The sequence below is a fragment of the Penicillium rubens genome (genome assembly GCF_028828025.1).
Source record: "Penicillium rubens strain IBT 27055 chromosome Unknown utg000003l_segment0_segment0, whole genome shotgun sequence".
Lineage (NCBI taxonomy): Eukaryota > Fungi > Ascomycota > Eurotiomycetes > Eurotiales > Aspergillaceae > Penicillium > Penicillium rubens.
This window is the reverse complement of record NW_026890601.1, coordinates 3,099,342-3,118,992: the sequence shown is the minus strand read 5'-3', so window position 1 is coordinate 3,118,992 and position 19,651 is coordinate 3,099,342. Positions and strand designations below refer to the sequence as shown.

General features: G+C 46.2%; 8 protein-coding genes across 8 annotated transcripts; 5 read left to right on the top strand and 3 right to left on the bottom strand.

Moving 5' to 3' along the window:
• Positions 1-635: 635 nt before the first annotated feature.
• Positions 636-1,968, top strand: N7525_007402 (malate dehydrogenase; the record flags this gene model as incomplete). The annotated part of the gene is made up of 5 exons (XM_061214067.1): positions 636-728; positions 789-906; positions 969-1,118; positions 1,173-1,267; positions 1,327-1,968. 5 exons carry the CDS (start codon positions 636-638, stop codon positions 1,966-1,968), a joined length of 1,098 nt encoding a protein of 365 aa, XP_061068498.1.
• A 2,557-nt stretch (positions 1,969-4,525) lies between these two features.
• N7525_007401 (uncharacterized protein) lies at positions 4,526-5,212 on the top strand (the record flags this gene model as incomplete). The annotated part of the gene is made up of 3 exons (XM_061214066.1): positions 4,526-4,680; positions 4,802-5,007; positions 5,055-5,212. 3 exons carry the CDS (start codon positions 4,526-4,528, stop codon positions 5,210-5,212), a joined length of 519 nt encoding a protein of 172 aa, XP_061068497.1.
• Positions 5,213-5,266: 54 nt separating this feature from the next.
• Positions 5,267-6,039, top strand: N7525_007400 (C4-dicarboxylate transporter/malic acid transport protein; the record flags this gene model as incomplete). Its single annotated transcript, XM_061214065.1, has 2 exons — positions 5,267-5,848; positions 5,899-6,039. The coding sequence occupies 2 exons, from the start codon at positions 5,267-5,269 to the stop codon at positions 6,037-6,039; spliced, it is 723 nt and encodes a 240-aa protein (XP_061068496.1).
• Positions 6,040-7,875: 1,836 nt separating this feature from the next.
• N7525_007399 (BTB/POZ domain-containing protein) lies at positions 7,876-9,798 on the top strand (the record flags this gene model as incomplete). Its single annotated transcript, XM_061214064.1, has 5 exons — positions 7,876-8,073; positions 8,124-8,241; positions 8,297-8,480; positions 9,534-9,608; positions 9,666-9,798. The coding sequence occupies 5 exons, from the start codon at positions 7,876-7,878 to the stop codon at positions 9,796-9,798; spliced, it is 708 nt and encodes a 235-aa protein (XP_061068495.1).
• A 579-nt stretch (positions 9,799-10,377) lies between these two features.
• N7525_007398 (C4-dicarboxylate transporter/malic acid transport protein) lies at positions 10,378-11,150 on the bottom strand (the record flags this gene model as incomplete). The annotated part of the gene is made up of 2 exons (XM_061214063.1): positions 10,378-10,518; positions 10,569-11,150. The coding sequence occupies 2 exons, from the start codon at positions 11,148-11,150 to the stop codon at positions 10,378-10,380; spliced, it is 723 nt and encodes a 240-aa protein (XP_061068494.1).
• A 54-nt stretch (positions 11,151-11,204) lies between these two features.
• N7525_007397 (C4-dicarboxylate transporter/malic acid transport protein) lies at positions 11,205-11,608 on the bottom strand (the record flags this gene model as incomplete). The annotated part of the gene is made up of 2 exons (XM_061214062.1): positions 11,205-11,362; positions 11,410-11,608. The coding sequence occupies 2 exons, from the start codon at positions 11,606-11,608 to the stop codon at positions 11,205-11,207; spliced, it is 357 nt and encodes a 118-aa protein (XP_061068493.1).
• Positions 11,609-13,560: 1,952 nt separating this feature from the next.
• Positions 13,561-13,971, bottom strand: N7525_007396 (uncharacterized protein; the record flags this gene model as incomplete). The annotated part of the gene is made up of 2 exons (XM_061214061.1): positions 13,561-13,914; positions 13,960-13,971. The coding sequence occupies 2 exons, from the start codon at positions 13,969-13,971 to the stop codon at positions 13,561-13,563; spliced, it is 366 nt and encodes a 121-aa protein (XP_061068492.1).
• A 1,607-nt stretch (positions 13,972-15,578) lies between these two features.
• Positions 15,579-16,363, top strand: N7525_007395 (uncharacterized protein; the record flags this gene model as incomplete). The annotated part of the gene is made up of 2 exons (XM_061214060.1): positions 15,579-15,734; positions 15,794-16,363. The coding sequence occupies 2 exons, from the start codon at positions 15,579-15,581 to the stop codon at positions 16,361-16,363; spliced, it is 726 nt and encodes a 241-aa protein (XP_061068491.1).
• Between the last annotated feature and the right edge of the window lie 3,288 nt (positions 16,364-19,651).

Here is a 19,651-nt window from a genome sequence, read left to right as displayed (position 1 = left end):
GACTCCTTGAACTCCGTGGAATAGTACGTTTGGAAGAAAACGAGGATTTAGCAAAGGATCGACTCGGTAGTTTAGTTGATAATTAGTCGCCTTCCCGACGGTCCCAGTCTATAGCAGCGGGACTATGAGTGTGGAGAAAATCGGCTGGTAGCTGACCGCGGTCAGTTGATTATCTTCTATATGAAAGGTCTCGAGTCAATGGTAATTTCAGACATTTCTCTAAAGATGTTCGCAGCGTAAAGTAGAAGAATACAACCCTTCTCTAATATTCAGTGGCGCTAACGAACTGATTAATCACATGTGCAGACGGAATCGGCCGAGACGAGCATGGTCTTTTAATGCATGGTTACATCGAGTCAATTCACGTGACACTGACGCCGAGTCAAGTCTTGGTATGCTAGCATATCTGTGTTTTAATTGGCTACCAAATATTGATTCGCCGATTCAAAGAGACGCTAGGAGGTTTTGTAATAATCCCTATATCGGCCGAATAACTTGCCCCTCACGTTCAATTGGCGCAAAATATTAGATCGCCGTTCGTCAAAAACAACTTAAATATCAACAACTCATGACCTGTTTCAACATATATTTTTAAAGTTCTTCACATTTACAACCAAGATTTCGCTATTGCCAAAATGAGTTGCATGATGTCTTGTCCAGTGCGGTCAGCAGCACTCGGCAGGCTCTGTCATCTCCAGAAACGGCAATTTACTGCTTCGGCTTCCCGCGTAAGTTTGAAAAGGGCTTCTAAATATTTCCTCTTGATCCTAGCTCATACGAAAAACTAGCAATCAAAAGTCTCTATTCTTGGAGCAGCAGGTGGCATTGGCCAGTCTTTGTCCTTACTTATGAAGTTGAATCCACTGGTTTCGGAACTGGCCCTTTACGACGTCAAGGGCGGTTTAGGTAATCGATTACAAATGCTTTCCTCTCACACGCATATTTGGGCTAACATTATCATCTCATAGGTGTCGCAGCTGACTTGAGCCACATAAATACAAAGAGCAAGGTCGTTGGATACGGCTCTTCAGCTAGTGGTCTAGCGCATACACTAGATGGCTCTGATGTGATTCTCATCCCAGCCGGTGTTCCTCGGAAGCCTGGAATGACTCGTGATGGTCAGTGAATAATTCTTTATGCCTGAAGCAATCCATTAAAGACGTACGTCTTAGATCTTTTTTCTTCTAATGCCTCTATTATCCGTGATCTTGCTAAGGCTATTGCCGACGGTGCTCCAAATGCCAACATTCTTGTCATTACCAATCCCGTAAGTCATCTAAATAACCATGTGTATGTTGATATCCGTTGACAATATCTACACATTAGGTCAACTCCACTGTCCCTATAGTTGCAGAGGTTCTAAAATCTCGGGGAGTCTACAATTCAAAACGTCTTTTTGGCGTCAACACCCTGGACGCGATCCGGGCATCACGATTTATCTCTCAGATCAAGGGAACGGATCCAACCAACGAAAATGTTCCTATCATTGGCGGCCATTCTGGTATTACCATCATTCCTTTGGTTTCCCACTCTAGGCACCCTGATATCAGCGGCACGACTCTTGATGAACTCGTTCAACATATCCAATTCGCTGGCGATGAAGTCGTTCAAGCTAAGAATGGCGCAGGCTCGGCCACTCTTGCCATGGCTCTTGCTGGTGCACGGTTTGCCGATTCTCTTATGAGAGCCACCAATGGCCAAGAAGGTATTATCGAGACGGCATTTGTCGATAACCCCTTGTATAAAGATCAAGGAATTGAATTTTTCGCATCTATGGTCGAACTCGGTCCGGATGGAATGCAAAGGATTCATAAAGTGGACAATTTATCGCCCTACGAGGAGAACATGTTGAAAAAGGCGTTGCCGGATTTAGCGAAAAATATCAAGAGAGGTAAATCGCATATTTCTTCTGATTTTGACCATACTAACGTGACGAAAGGTGTTGACTTTGTCAAAGAGACCGCTTGAGAATTGGCCACGCATAGACGATCTAAGTCTGCTCATTCACTTCAATATACTCCGTGAGTCTTGTGTAAAAACACAATCTAATGCCTTTGCCTCAGGTGAAGCCTTGTTGACTTAGAAGACCAGCCTCCCGATGATGAAGGTGATGGTCGCGGAAGCCTAGAAAGGGTACTCTGTGCAGATAGCGGATCCGGCGAGCGAGTGAGTGAGTCTATTTGAATCAGGCGACCGAATTTTCATAGAGGTTGCTGGTGTCAAAACTTAGCCAAAAGTCAAGATTGTATAATTGGTCTAAAAATTGATTTCTGTTTGACCATTCCTTCCCAAGTATCTAATATTATGGATCACGGAGACAACCAGTCGACCGACGAAGCGTCTGATCGAGCTGCTAATTAAGAAGACTGAAGAACAGGGTCGGCCTACGAAGTCAACGGCGTTAATCCTGATCTAGATTTGCACTGAACGAATTGGCCTTGCTGCTTGATTGAATCGCATTAACCAGCGTGAGGCAGTTGTGATCGTGGGAACCGGACGGTCAACTATCATCTTATTTGAGTGTCTACTGTTTTAAGACGAACATCATTGGATAAGGAACGCTTTCTCCGACCGCTGAGTGGCCTTCCGGCGCGACGAGCTCCTGGCGCGGCCGCAGCCCGCACAATTGTGGCCGAAATTCGTGGCTTTGGGCATTCTCAGCATACCTTCAAGATGCCAAATAAGCCAATAAAGCAAGGATATAAGCTCTTTGCTATTGCTGATCAAGGCTATATTCTATATTGAATATGGGCAAGTCGTCATAAGTCTCTTGTCGAGGTTAAAAAGCATGAGGCTGGGCATTTGACTCTTACTGGATCTATGGTTGTTCAACTGGCGCAAGAAGGCCTAACTTCTCACCATATTATACAATCTATATGGACAACTACTTCTCTACTATTCCTCTATTCAGTCATCTCCGGCAGCTTGGGATTGGTGCCTGTGGAACTACCCGACCAAATGCATCTAAGAAGCTATTTCCAAAGGCTCTTCATATGCTAAAGGATTCAAAAAAGGCTCAACCATGGAATACCCTATATGCAGCCTCTGCAACTGCTGACTCTGATATTGATTCTGTGCTATGTATCGCATGGCAGGATAATCACATTGTCACGGCTTTATCAACTGTACACACTGTACATAAGCCAACTGATTGGACTCCTCGATTGCGTAAACGCCCTGCGAAGACCTCAACTAGTGCAAAAGTTGCCCGTGAGCCATTTAATGATCAGACTACTAAGGAACTTCCAATACCCCGATTAATTGATGACTACTAACTATCATATAGGAGGGGTGGATCGTGCGAATCAATTGCGTGCAAGCTATGAAACTCATCAAAGATGTTTACGTTCGTGGTGGCTTATATTCTTTTGGACACTCGATATAGGTATTATTAATGCATATTGCATTGCAAAGATGGCTTACAGACAGCAAGGCATAAAGGGAATAACTCATCTTGACTTTCGGATAGCTCTCTACGGAGAGCTATTCAAACAGGGCTCAGAGGAATCACTTCAAAGAAAGGGAAGACACAGCTCAGTTCAACCATCAGATAAAGATCATTATGAGGTTGAACGGATTCACCCTCGCAAATGGTGCCATTTCTGTGCGGTACGCGTGCAAAAGGCAAAGGCTCGAGGTCATATTGTTCCAAAGCAATTTCACACAGTATATTCCTGTAAGGCCTGCAAGATTCCCTTATACAGGCCCGATGTAAGGTCATGCTGGACTGATTTTCATACACCACGACTTCCTTTGGGTGAGAAAGATGTAAATTGCTTATAGATAGCTCACAAATTCATATTTCATGAAGATTTAGATGTGCGTAGTGTTAGTAAGGTGAGCGTGTCATTTGCGGCAGAAAAAGGACGCTAATCACGACTAGCGCTGCCGGGCAAGGGACAGGTCCCTTCTCTAGAAACTCTCGTCCTCTCTGGTGAGTTCGATGCATCTGCATACCTGCAAACGACGCTGGTCAGTTGGCTCCTGCAGACTTAACCTCTGAACCTCCACAATCGTAACAATTACGAGCTATTTTGTGGTCTGAGTAAATTGAGATGTATGAATCTACGAATCGAATTCGCTAATCACCGGGTACAATGTACATCAGAGACCAGCGTAAATCGGACTAGATGTTGAACGCAGTTAGATTAATATGAGATATTCTCGGACGAGATGTTACAGAGTTCAAGGGGCACAGACCTAGGGTCTAAGACTGCAACAACCTTGTTGAAGTCCGAGTCGGCCGAAAATCTCAGAACACGAAAGTGTACTGTAAGGGTGTTAGGGCGGTGAGACGGCTCGGTGTTTCCCAAATATTTCAATCGGCGACTGCGCGATGGAAACCTGATATACAGCCAATTAAAAAGAAGATGTGGGTCAGTGTTAGGATTTTTTTTTCTTTGTGACGCGGTGCTTGGAAATTTCGTTCGCCGGAAAAACGGGAGTATGAGACATAAAGCAATCAATCAGCCCGCATCCCACTCAAATGCTTTCTTATCCCCGCTTACCTGCTCTCCCCACGATCATGGATCCTTCTGGTACTTGTGCGAACTGCCAGGCCGCAGGCCAACCCTGTTCAGAGCATAACGGGAAATTTGAGACCAATCGTAATTTGGAAGTAATGATCCACGCTAAAAACCAGAAAGGTCTGAGGCGGGTCATCGTCAACTTCACTCCATCGTATGTTCACCAATACATGGTCTGTCTATTAGAGTGTTCGCTAACTTCATTTGAGTTAGATGGGTAGGAATGATATATGTTGCTTTCAACCTTCAAAATCTTACCTTTGTTCTTAGTTCAGCGCCACTATGGGAACCGGTATTGTTTCGATCCTTCTGCATAATCTCCCTTATAATGGCACTTCGATTTACTGGATATCGGTTGTCATATTCGCTTTTAACGTGTTCCTCTTCGTTTTGTTTACCCTTATTTCTGCGGCTCGATACACGCTTTTTCGGGGTATTTGGACGATAATGCTGAACCATCCTACTCAGTCGCTGTTTCTTGGTTCGTCCCCTATTGAGAATCTTCTGGATATCACTGACGGCGGATAGGTACATTTCCTATGGGCCTTGCAACAATTATCAATATGATCTGCTTTGTATGCGTTCCTGTGTGGGGAGAGTGGGCTGCCACCTTAGCATGGTCACTTTGGTGGATTGATGCCGTCATCGCACTTGCAAATAATATGTATTTGCCGTTCGTCATGTAAGCAACACTCGTGTGCTCGCCTTATCATAGGAAAGTGCTAACGTCGAGGTCCAGAATGTCTCGGCATTCCAATGAGCTTTCGGGAATGACTGCAGCCTGGCTGTTGCCCATTGTGTCTACTATTGTCGCTGCCGCCTCTGGTGGAATAGTAGCCTCAATATTGGACAACGCCCAACACGCTCTTTGGACTATCGTCATCAGTTATATACTTTGGGGGACAGGAGTTCCTCTAGCAATGATGGTACTCGTTATGTACTTTCATCGCCTTACGATACACAAAATACCGCCCAGGGAAGTAATTGTGTCTGTCTTTCTTCCATTGGGACCATTGGGCCAAGGCTCCTTTGGCATCATGCAACTTGGAAAAGAAGCAATGAGGGTTTTTCCCGAAACATCCAGTTTGCCTGCGCAAACTTCAGCCGGTCCTTTTCTGTACACCTTCGGCTTCGTGGTCGGACTTATCATGTGGGGGTTTGCACTTGTTTGGCTTTTCTTTGCGTTGGCTTCTATCACTCGATCAAAATTTCCATTCAATATGGGTTGGTGGGGATTTACCTTTCCGCTTGGGGTATTTACTGTTGCGACGACCACCATTGCAAAAGAGCTTCCTTCGCTGTTTTTCAAGATCTTAGGCACGGTGAGTTTCAGGCCATTTGTGGAGAATATGACGGTTTCTAATATATGTAGGTCTTCTCTGGAATCGTTGTCCTTCTTTGGATTGTTGTTAGTGCCGGTACCATTATTCAAACTTGCAGGAAGAAGATCTTCGTTGCACCATGCCTCAAAGAATGGGAGAGACTCGAGGCTGAGCGGTGTGGAAGAGAATGACAGATTATCACAGAGTGTATCCATTAGTGATATGGTCATTTAATGCTCCGACAGGCGGGAGTTTAGTTCAAATCACGGGTATAATCCCTCTGGAGCGCCTATTTGCCATACTATGACTAGTTTCCTGGTTCTGTATGCCAGCGCGCTCCTAGCGCCAGCTGGTCGAAAATCCATCATTTTATTCAATATTTTTTGACCACCTTCGAAATATTCGCCCGCATATTTCTCATTGAAGTGATTCCTCACTAGTTGTCGACTAATAGGGGCTCAAGCCTACCACGGTCTCAAGCTACAGCCTTTTATCTTTCAAGTCAATAATAAAATCACTCGACAGATCGATAGAATACATGTGAGAGTTTTGCACACGCCAAGAACAATATTTCACGGGAGATTTTCTCTGATATATAGAAACTCCGGATTTCCAACGTTAAATAGTTTACCGAGTCTGCGCAAACTCTCACCTTGGCAACGACCTCTCCTGCAATTTCTGCTCGGGGGATTCGGCTTCTTCTTGATCACCTTCTTGGCGTTCCAGAGACCTTCGATCATCTTTAATACATTGTTAATTGTTAATGAATACTATTCGTTTGTGATGCGTGGGGTAACGATACCAAGAATTTTCCTAGCTACTTTTTGACCTGTCGCGGAAGGAGACGTAGGAAAGAACAAGTAGAATATACCAGCAGTCAAGATAGAGCTACCAAGAATGAGCCTATTAAAAGTGCTTAATTAAAAAATAGACATATATATGTTAGGAGAAAAGTCATACCAGGACAGTGGTCCTAGGACACCACTAACATATTTGGGGCCAGCCTCCCCGGCTGTCTCAGCAACACCACAAGCCCTGGTGGGCGTATCAGGAGGTCTATTCGGTACAGGATTTGAGTTCGAAGAAAACTTCAAGCTTGGGCCGGTGAGACTTGGAATAAAAGATTTATCATGTCTCGACACAGATGTAGAGAGGGGGAATGAAGAGAACAACTTTGAAGGTTGCCTAAAGATAAATTTATAGAAAACCATATTTTGATGACTCTTGAGGTTGTTTGGTGAGAAGTAACAATGATCTCGTCTCAAGTCTTTATAGATGTAGATCATGTTCTTAACTTCTGGTATCTTAAATACGTCATATATACGTCACGATTATACTGTGGTGGGGATACATGAAACTGTCAGCGTGGTAGTTGGTTAGTTAGTTAGTTAGGTGGACGAGCGAATGACCAATTTGTCACAGAATCGACTCACCGCCCTCCTGGTCTTTCCAACGTTTAACCACCGTCGCTAGTCTGTTCTTCGCCGTCACCGCACACGTCTTCCAATTCATCTAGACCTCGCCAAAACCCGCCCACCGCCCAAACCCGCCCAAGAAAACCCAGCCCATGGGCTGGGTTGGGTCTTAGTCAGCAGACCCATGGGCGGGTTGTCAACTAGGAAACCCTGTTGAGTTATAAGTGACGCTTCAATGTTTGGATAGATGACAGGAGTTGATTGTTTTTTTGAATCCGAGGAGGCTGGTAGCTAGGTGGATATATACATATATACATGCACGTGCTCTCTATCTTAGGGACCGGGATATTCAACAAACCCACGGGCGGGTTTATAAAGACCAAAACCCGCGATGGGTTACCCGTGGGTGGGTAAAGAAATTGAAAACCCAACCCAAACCCACGCTTGGCGAGGTCTAGTTCTGATATCATACACCCCGTGACTTGCTCTATCTTGATTCATATATATTATTATTTGCCCCAGCAATACAGTACTAGTGTTAGTTAGACACATAGTTTTAGTTAATACATCAAGTTCTCTATCCTGAATCTTTTCCTTTTTGTGTGAGATCAAATGTCAACGGAAGCGGCACCAGCGTCACCATCCATGTCGGCAATGACTGAGCTCCAGGACGTAATGCGAAACCTACTTCTACGAGGCCAATTCTCTGACATGGAGATTCTTTGCCAAGGAATCACTTTCAACGTTCACCAGGCTATTGTTTGCACTCAGTCAAGCTATTTCCATAGCGCAATGTGTGATGGCTTTCAGGTATAACGGTATGGCATAGCAGATATATTCGGTCGCTTATTTTTTTCTAGGAGTCTACTGAGAAGGCTATCGATATCCAAGATGACACCCCAGAGACCATGGAGCGTGTTCTATCTTTCCTCTATCTCAGGGAGTATAGCGAGGATGGGCACATAATTCAATATCAACGTTGCCATATCGGAGCTTGCAATCTCTGGCCATGAGTCTGATTCATCCGTTTCAGAAAACAAGCCCGAAAATACAGAGCCAGAGAACCAAGCTGCTTTCAACAATGTTGAAGTATTTATCGCTGCTGATAAGTACGGAATCCTTCCATTGAAGACTCTGGCAGCCAAGAAGTTCTCTCGATGGGCGGCCGCAAACTGCAGCTCTCCAGTGTTCTACAAAGTCGTCGAAAGGGTCATGACGTCAGTGCCATCACATGAAACAACTCTTCGGGAAGTGGTTGCCGACGTCATATCGAGGCATATCTTCGACCTTATCAAAGTCCCAGAGATAGTTCATATCTTGGATTCTTTTGGATGTCTTGGGTCCCTGGTTATTGCAAGATTAGTCAGCAACGAGCTGGTGAAACGGCCCAACGAAAATGACATTTTCCAGGGGCTTGTTCAAAAGATAAACTCTTCCCATCGCTGTCGGCATTGTTTGAAGGAGTTTAATGTGAGATTAAAAAGCGGGGAGTATCTAAATGAGAATTTCCGCTGTGCTTCTTGCAATACACGAAATTGAAGCGTCCTATTCCAAAATTTAATTTAGCACGTGCATGTATATATGTATATATCCACCTAGCTACCAGCCTCCTCGGATTCAAAAAAACAATCAACTCCTGTCATCTATCCAAACATTGAAGCGTCACTTATAACTCAACAGGGTTTCCTAGTTGACAACCCGCCCATGGGTCTGCTGACTAAGACCCAACCCAGCCCATGGGCTGGGTTTTCTTGGGCGGGTTTGGGCGGTGGGCGGGTTTTGGCGAGGTCTAGATGAATTGGAAGACGTGTGCGGTGACGGCGAAGAACAGACTAGCGACGGTGGTTAAACGTTGGAAAGACCAGGAGGGCGGTGAGTCGATTCTGTGACAAATTGGTCATTCGCTCGTCCACCTAACTAACTAACTAACCAACTACCACGCTGACAGTTTCATGTATCCCCACCACAGTATAATCGTGACGTATATATGACGTATTTAAGATACCAGAAGTTAAGAACATGATCTACATCTATAAAGACTTGAGACGAGATCATTGTTACTTCTCACCAAACAACCTCAAGAGTCATCAAAATATGGTTTTCTATAAATTTATCTTTAGGCAACCTTCAAAGTTGTTCTCTTCATTCCCCCTCTCTACATCTGTGTCGAGACATGATAAATCTTTTATTCCAAGTCTCACCGGCCCAAGCTTGAAGTTTTCTTCGAACTCAAATCCTGTACCGAATAGACCTCCTGATACGCCCACCAGGGCTTGTGGTGTTGCTGAGACAGCCGGGGAGGCTGGCCCCAAATATGTTAGTGGTGTCCTAGGACCACTGTCCTGGTATGACTTTTCTCCTAACATATATATGTCTATTTTTTAATTAAGCACTTTTAATAGGCTCATTCTTGGTAGCTCTATCTTGACTGCTGGTATATTCTACTTGTTCTTTCCTACGTCTCCTTCCGCGACAGGTCAAAAAGTAGCTAGGAAAATTCTTGGTATCGTTACCCCACGCATCACAAACGAATAGTATTCATTAACAATTAACAATGTATTAAAGATGATCGAAGGTCTCTGGAACGCCAAGAAGGTGATCAAGAAGAAGCCGAATCCCCCGAGCAGAAATTGCAGGAGAGGTCGTTGCCAAGGTGAGAGTTTGCGCAGACTCGGTAAACTATTTAACGTTGGAAATCCGGAGTTTCTATATATCAGAGAAAATCTCCCGTGAAATATTGTTCTTGGCGTGTGCAAAACTCTCACATGTATTCTATCGATCTGTCGAGTGATTTTATTATTGACTTGAAAGATAAAAGGCTGTAGCTTGAGACCGTGGTAGGCTTGAGCCCCTATTAGTCGACAACTAGTGAGGAATCACTTCAATGAGAAATATGCGGGCGAATATTTCGAAGGTGGTCAAAAAATATTGAATAAAATGATGGATTTTCGACCAGCTGGCGCTAGGAGCGCGCTGGCATACAGAACCAGGAAACTAGTCATAGTATGGCAAATAGGCGCTCCAGAGGGATTATACCCGTGATTTGAACTAAACTCCCGCCTGTCGGAGCATTAAATGACCATATCACTAATGGATACACTCTGTGATAATCTGTCATTCTCTTCCACACCGCTCAGCCTCGAGTCTCTCCCATTCTTTGAGGCATGGTGCAACGAAGATCTTCTTCCTGCAAGTTTGAATAATGGTACCGGCACTAACAACAATCCAAAGAAGGACAACGATTCCAGAGAAGACCTACATATATTAGAAACCGTCATATTCTCCACAAATGGCCTGAAACTCACCGTGCCTAAGATCTTGAAAAACAGCGAAGGAAGCTCTTTTGCAATGGTGGTCGTCGCAACAGTAAATACCCCAAGCGGAAAGGTAAATCCCCACCAACCCATATTGAATGGAAATTTTGATCGAGTGATAGAAGCCAACGCAAAGAAAAGCCAAACAAGTGCAAACCCCCACATGATAAGTCCGACCACGAAGCCGAAGGTGTACAGAAAAGGACCGGCTGAAGTTTGCGCAGGCAAACTGGATGTTTCGGGAAAAACCCTCATTGCTTCTTTTCCAAGTTGCATGATGCCAAAGGAGCCTTGGCCCAATGGTCCCAATGGAAGAAAGACAGACACAATTACTTCCCTGGGCGGTATTTTGTGTATCGTAAGGCGATGAAAGTACATAACGAGTACCATCATTGCTAGAGGAACTCCTGTCCCCCAAAGTATATAACTGATGACGATAGTCCAAAGAGCGTGTTGGGCGTTGTCCAATATTGAGGCTACTATTCCACCAGAGGCGGCAGCGACAATAGTAGACACAATGGGCAACAGCCAGGCTGCAGTCATTCCCGAAAGCTCATTGGAATGCCGAGACATTCTGGACCTCGACGTTAGCACTTTCCTATGATAAGGCGAGCACACGAGTGTTGCTTACATGACGAACGGCAAATACATATTATTTGCAAGTGCGATGACGGCATCAATCCACCAAAGTGACCATGCTAAGGTGGCAGCCCACTCTCCCCACACAGGAACGCATACAAAGCAGATCATATTGATAATTGTTGCAAGGCCCATAGGAAATGTACCTATCCGCCGTCAGTGATATCCAGAAGATTCTCAATAGGGGACGAACCAAGAAACAGCGACTGAGTAGGATGGTTCAGCATTATCGTCCAAATACCCCGAAAAAGCGTGTATCGAGCCGCAGAAATAAGGGTAAACAAAACGAAGAGGAACACGTTAAAAGCGAATATGACAACCGATATCCAGTAAATCGAAGTGCCATTATAAGGGAGATTATGCAGAAGGATCGAAACAATACCGGTTCCCATAGTGGCGCTGAACTAAGAACAAAGGTAAGATTTTGAAGGTTGAAAGCAACATATATCATTCCTACCCATCTAACTCAAATGAAGTTAGCGAACACTCTAATAGACAGACCATGTATTGGTGAACATACGATGGAGTGAAAGCCTGAATATGTGGTCCTGGAAACCGGACGCGTGCTCCCAGGGAACGACACGGGTATTCCTGGGAGCCCATGCAGTCCTAGGAGCCCATACTTGAGCCCCAAGGAACCAGACTTCCGTTCCCAGGAACCTAGCAGCCTTCAGCCGTTGATAAAGGTGACACCTATTGGCTATAAAAGCGCTTAAGTAACATTGATCTCTATCATACAAGTCCGTGGGATGTCCTGAGGGGCCCTCGTGTTCCTAGGAACCTGTATTGCTTTCCTAGGAGAAGGGAAAAGCGTCATGTGCAACATAGAAGCTTCGATTGTAGGGTGATAAACCAAGGGCCATTAGGACTCTTCTCCTTCATCTAGACGCTTTGACCGCCCGGTTCACGAGAGATTTCACTGTCCATCCGGAGCACTTTATTAATATGAAGAACGTATCCCTTATAATTTACCAAGATTTCTCATTTTCTCTGACCAGATATCTCCTTTCCTTTGATGTCCATTGTACCTACCGCACATCCTTCTGTACTCTCCACTAATATGCACTGGAGCTCTGACAATCTTGAGTCACTCCTCGGCCAAATTATTGGCGATCCCACTCATCATTTAAAGTGCCGATGGGCTGAAGACAATGGAGTCCGTTGTCAAAACCTTGTGTCCAAAGATTCACGGATAGATGGAGCGATATGCCTCAAGATGTTCCAAGATCTTCCTACCGGTCATTCACCTGCAATGGGACTCTCAAAGGCCGCAAGGTATTTGCTATGCGCAGAATGCAGGCGTTATACCTCCCGACCTAAAAAGTGCGCCCAAAGATGGATGGACCGGTTACACGCCCAGGCCAGTCAAACAGAGGAAGCTACTCAAACCCAGCAAGATGGGTACCATCAGTCTGTTTTACCGGCACACGGCTGGCCGACTAGCATGTCCTACATAATAGGCACAAACAGTCAGCGTATACCTTTTGGTCACCGGCTTTCACACGCTACAAGAAATCGACAACAACCCTCGGTAAACACACTCCCCACGCAGTATGAATGGTAGCGGCCGGTACGTCAACAGAACTTTTTATTATAACCATTCGGCCTGACAATGCCTTACTATTTTCCAGCAGGGCCGCCAACTACGAACGAAAACAAACCATGACACCCCCCACTCTGCTGCCCCTATCTTGCCTTTTTGTCCCGGGTCTCAGCCTCCCACCATCGACGAGCATGTATTCTGGCCTATTGAGGAGCAGCCCCTTCACCATCTCAACAATAGCCCTCTGCTATATGATTCAGCATTGATGTGTGAGAGATATCCATATTGGACTTGCATATCGAGCTCAGAGCTGTCTGGTTGCATCTTCTACTTCTGGAATTCCCTAGAAAGTAATTCTGGCGATGGAGCTGCCGATCGTCGAATGCGGTCCCATTCGAATGCATTTTCCAGTCTGGCAGCAGATTGAGTCCGGGGTAGCGATTCGGTGATGGTATAATTGGAAGGGTCGTCTTCCAGAACATGTTGAAGCTCTCGCGTCAGCTTTTGAGCACGACAGAAAATCTGTTGGTTTCCATAATTAGTACAGATTGAAATCTAACCGTGGCGGCTTCAAGGAAAGAGGTGTTGTAAACTGAACTAAGAATACGACGACACCATATATGGGCAGATGTAGAAACGAATCCGTTTGAACGGCCATAGCAAAGTAGATAAAAGAATATTACGACGGTTCTGCACGCGACCAAGCCGTAAACAAACCCAGTCATTTCACAAGCAATAACCAATGTACATGAACAAGGAACGATGCACGGTAAGCTCTGGTTTAGCCATGACTTAGCTGCACTATGCCGCTGCCTTTGTGTCACCGCCTTCCGAGGCATCATCGGAATTTCCACCGCTATTGGCCAACTCCTGTGCTTCCAACTGTTTCAACAAGACATCAAGCATTACCTTTGTTGACTCCGGCTCTTGGCCGGGTTCTTTGGCTCCGCGCTCCTTCAGCCAATGATCTACCACGCCCCCCAGAATTTGACTGAGTTCAAAGAAAATATCGGCTAATCTGGACACATGGCCAAGCTCCACTGTCGCTTGATTCTCGGCAGCCCTGGAGGCGCTCAATTCTTGTTCAAGTTTGGTCTGGGCTCGTTCTGCCCGGACTGCCCGACTGTCGAGCCTCGCGAGGAGTCGAAGATATTCCTATTATGGAGTTAGATGGAGCTTGAAAGGGGTCTAGTAGCCTACCGTGGAATCCATTCTATCAGAATAAAGACAGGCACTAAGTTGTGTCTTGATCGGAGTCACGAGGATATGGGTCTGACGGAAGCACTAGGAAGCATACTCGAGCAACGGAGGTTGGGCTTGTATATATAGCTCTATGTCAATATTCAGTCTCCAACTAGAGTTTCCTTGGACTTCGAATGGGCTCACATCTTACGGGTCTTGAACGGTCCGTTTGAACTCTTTTGGACCATATATGGTTAACCGGCCCAGGTTTGAAACGGTGGGGAGAACCCGAGGTCTACATTGTGCAATGCAACGATGAAATCGCACAGTGCCTTATGTACCTCCCGCCTGTGACCGTAGCAAGACTTTTCGTGCTCTCCAACCCTGATATGCCTATGTACCGGCTAGGACGGAAATGGCAAAGAAGATTGGAGTAGTATACACTGTCAACCCAAGACTCGTAGCACGTTTTCACATTTTCACAGAGAAACCGCTATGCACGCCAAACTGATAGCATACCCTCGGCTGACGGCGAGTAAACACAGCCAGCTTAGAGACTAAGGGAACCTTGGCCTTTGCGACAACAGAAAGAACGAGTGCCGCATGTGACAGACTTAACGCGTGCCACACAGTCGAGACTGAGCCAAATCGCGTACCCCGGTATATGATTTCTAATCACGGGAAAACGGAAATTATGCGACAGGGATAAATCTATGTTATCCCACAATACATTCTCGATATCTGGTTGAGTGTGGCGGCGCTATTGAGTCGCGACCGATTCGAATGTGGAGTAGCTTATGAGGCCCAACGAATCAGACTCTTATATCCACAGATCGCCCAAAACCTACCTTTTTACGAACGTAGATCGGCGTATGATCCACTGTTGCCGCAAATATCTTACGGCGTGTACCATACTGTAGATTGGCGGTCATTGATGGACTGCTTGATGTACCGGGAAGAGTGAGTAAACCGGGAATTAACCGACATTTGGCTTACCTATCAGTTCCTGCTCGGCGCGACATGTGCGGTCTGATAGAGGTTTTCGAGTAATTAGCGGCGGTTAGTCCGAGACAAAGTTTACCGTCCAGAGTAACCGAAAAGACCAGGTAGATCAATAACATATGTGGGATAGCGGCGGTCGGGTGCTTGGCGAAATTGCATGGTCTGGCAAAGTTTGGGCAGGTTGAATGAGATCGGGGTCAGATTTCACTGAGAATGTTTATTGAGGATGTGAATGAGCGCTATCTACTGGCAGAAAAAGTACGCCGTCCGGGCAATGTTTCAAAACTACGGAATTATAGATGACGAAGTGTGTTCACCGTTAAGAAACCTACCGGTTAAGTGACGGTTAACGGCCGATCACCGACCCTCAAGTAACCATAGTGTGGAAATTACAAGATAGCCAATATTGCGGGCCGGTTGTCATGTCATGGACCAATGACTGGGCATCCGATCCGCCAACCTCGCAATCCTGCGGCGCAGATTAAGCGGCAGGGGACTAACTCCAAAACGTTCTGGCTACTGGCGCGTACGCCGGAGACCTATAAAAGCCCACGTTGTCCACTCGAACGGTCAATGCTGAAAAAAGAGTCACTTCATCTTGCAAAGACACCCCTTTCGGCGTGCTGACGCTCGATATGCCTTCCCGTAGGACGACATCCGAAGCCCCAGCTGATGCTGGTCATGGCAGTTCCGAGTCAGATGCTGCTCCAAAACGGACTCGACGCCGTCCTACCACCGGTCATGGTGGCCCTCCGTCAGGCACCCAAGGTGCATCCCTCCATACACCATTGGTACGTCCGGTAATTACTGATCTCGTTAAAGCAAGGACTCACCCGAGTGTGGAATCTAGAGCCCTTCACCAATAGCAAAGACCTCTAAACAAAAGCACTGGAGTGTCATTCATCGGCGATGCTTGCAGGGTTTCAAGGACGCTGATAGAGAGCGGGATGAGCTCTTACAATCAATACAGCGACTAGAGGCGGACAAAACCCAAGCCACGGCAAAGATTCGCCAGCTGAGTGACACCAATGACCAGAATCTGGCCAGGATTCAAACACTTGAGTTCCAAATATCCAGTCTGAAACAACAACAACTCGACGCTGCACAGGTTGGTAACACAGCCAGTGATAATCTGTTGCCCATACTACTGGAGGTCAGCGGCAATTTTCAATATGCGCAGAGCCAGCTGGAGAAGAAGATAGAGGCAGAGAAAACCGCAGAGAAAAACAAGCTTACATTTGCTGGCTTCCCTGCTTCTGATGTGCTACAACCTTCCTGGCCGGTGTATAACGGCCAGATGGGTTCGCTTGGTACCAACTCGCTTCAAAGCTATTCACTTCCGTTGACCAATCAACAAGCGCCAACACAAGCCAACCACCAACCGCTCCCGACAGCTAGCCAATATATACCGCAGTTTTGAAGATACTAGAAGTTGAGTTGGTTTGCAGAGGAAGTGTACTATCATGGAGGCATTACGGGGTTGTTCATCCAGCCAGAGGACATGAATCAGCAAATATCATCATCTACGTAGTCCGTGACCTATGTAGTATATATAACCCCACCTAGACAGGTATAGTCCAGTATTCAATACACCAGACCGGAGATTGCACGGTCACACTCTCTTCCCTTAGGTCGCGCAGATCAAGCTTGTGCAATTCTCCATTTAATCTCATCCGGCCAACGGCCCTTCGGCGGAGATTATGGTGGCCCTCCGAATTAGGATGTATTAGCGCGGAAGATCGGTTTCATGTCTTGTGGTTAAAGCCGTAGAGATGCCTGCCATTAGCCGACATTGTTGGACATTAGTCCGACGGTAGGCTAAAAATCAAATTCCCCCTCATCCGTAATACACTCGTCTATAGTACTTGTTTTTGACTAGTGCTTCGTTTGAAGTATCGACAAGTTCGCAAAACGGCGACTATGTGATTATTCTGACACTTTATCAGGTTGTGCATACAGTAGATTTCGGAAACGGATTCCCCTGTGGACACAAGCGCATTGTTTCTCGGCCCGTACCCGAAACCACACTAACAAAAAATTAGGACTAGTGGTAATCTAACATGTATTGTGAGCCAAGCGTGGTCAATACCAAATCCAAATTCGAGCTAGTGTGGTTTCGGGTACGGGCCGAGAAACAAGCCGTGAGTGTTTTAAGGGGAAGCCGTTTTCGAAATCTACTGTACGTAATCCCGATGGCCTGGCTTTTCGACTTAAGCTAGGTTGAGTCTAGTGTCTGGCTCACGGGGCATTAGGCATGGCGCGTAGTCCATGTGTCACGATCTCGCTGAACTACCGCCATTGCGCTTGGGCAGATTTATGAGCCGATCAGAGCCGTTCATTGGACAGGACTTTGCGCCGACCTGGAAGATCCGCAAATTGTCCTTTTGAAGCCAATGGCGGGATGTTGGAGAGCTTGTGTGGAGTCATCTCGATTGAGGGATGCTACTAGGTGGGACTATAGCCACTTGTTACGCGATAATGATATGAATATGGTAATTTGAAATTGCTCAGTTAATTGAAGGAAATAGGATTTTCAGAATGTACTCCGTCTCAGTATGTCCCTGCCCGATATAGAACAATTGACGCAATCTTGGCCGTCGGATTCAGGGGAACCCTCCGGAACCCAAACCAGGGCCCGGTCCGCAGTATGGTGGAGCACATTGAGCTTTCCCCGGGCAAATCGCAACGCTTTTTGCACTCTAAACGTATCTTTTCCAATTGCGTATAAGCCGGGTGATCTGCATGCGACCGTGGTTCAGACGGGATTGAACACCGCTGTTTTCATCAGGCCAGGTAGCCTTCAGTTCCCTGGGTGCTGTTCGTGGATTATCCTCCACATAAGAAGTCAGATTAGAATGGCACTGGGGAAGTAAAGACACTTGCAAGATTGGGTTGATGCATGTTGGCACGTCGTGCATGTCTCCGTCAATACTTCCTGGGTTAGGTATTATTCTTTTTATTATCCTTTTTTTTAACCACATTTTTCTAACCACATTTGGACTAGTTCCTCACTGCGCCAAAAACAAAGCGATCGAAACCGGGCCGCAGCCCGGCCCCTGTCGGCACGGAACGTGAGCTTCTTACGTCCCATGGCATGCATAGCGCACAGTCCATGCGACATGATCTTCTGGATCTACCACTGATATACTGACTTCATCCATCACGCCTTCCAGCCTTAAGGGCTGTGAGCAAGAGAAACGGGGATTATAATATTGATTGCGCTAATGGATTTGGAATTCAACCCCTGCCTAGCGCGGAAACCTCGGCACGCATGGCTATGGCTAATTTTGATGCTAACGCGGATCCTCTGGCTAACGCTGATCGGGTAATAATAAACGGTTGGGACGAATCAATGGCGGGGACTATTTTGTAATCGTATGCTTTTCTCATGAGAAGAGCTAGGCCCTTTTGGACTTACATATTGACCTGCGGTCCGCCTTCGAGTTTATTTAATTAAAAGACCCCACAACGGCCAAATGCTCATCGCAGCGCAAGCGAGATGGAGTTGACGGAAGCGCGGATCAATCCTATGAAAACAAGCGACGAAATTTGGCGGAGCATTGGGAGTAAGTGGTATTAGTTTTGGGGTAAAAAAATTTAATGACAGACGCGCTCTGATTTGCCGTAGACCTCCATGACATTGTGGCTCCGGAACATGATTGGCTTGATTGATGAAAATGATAAAATTACCCTTCGTGTGTGGGTCTGCAGGGAACGGTGGATATGCCAAGAAAAGCGGGTCAGTTTGATTCGATCCGGGTACGACTGAGCTTTCCCCGAACAATTCGTAGACCTTTCCTACAGACTCTATCAATGTCTAAATGAGCATCGGGGTCATAATTATCTGTCTGCGACTACTAGCGATCAACTACAGTACTGAACCCCACCCACGGTGATAAATCGTTATCATGGTACGTCACAAATTGCGGTTCTGGCGCGGAACTCGACCGAAGGCGACATGTGACCTCTGTAACCGCTAGGAGAAGGCCAAAGGATTATTTCACGTGGAAACAAAGTTCTTGATAATTCGTTTCAGGTCTCTATAGAACATAGTGGTATTCCCTCACTGCTTTTGACGCTTCGAACCCACGACCTCTCGAGTTTTGGCTGCATCCCTGCTCGACAAAGCCTCCACTTGTTTCCTCAATGTAGCAACATCTTTACTCAACGTGTCTATAGCACCAATCATATCTATATACTGTCGCTGCATTCCCTGATTCCACCGGTCCTGGCCCTCGAGCGACTTTGCATCAGATCTGAAGCGTCAGTGTTGGGATTCTGGTCCTGTCTCCAAGGGAAACCTACTGCACCCGCCCATCTAATCTATAATCAAGCCGTTAGTATGCGATATCTCACAAGACAACAGTTTCAGACTCACTCGGCCATACATTCGATCATTTTCACCATTGACTCTGTGGAATCCTCAGGTTTCAAGAACTTTACGGATCTGGCTCCATCCAAGGCCCGTTCCTTGGTATGTTCCTTGGCCCATTGTCCCTGAGTTCCCTCTTCATCACTGCATCCATCCATGGAGGTAGCCTTGCCTTCCTCATCGGATACATCGGTCTGTTGAGAATGGCAATCGTCGTCTACAGAGCCGGCGATTGACGTGCGGGGGCTCCAAATATCGTTTGGCTCCGGTGAACCTGATGAAAGCAATTGAGACATTCGGTCTACATACCGCTGCGAATTTCTTTGGTCACCCATT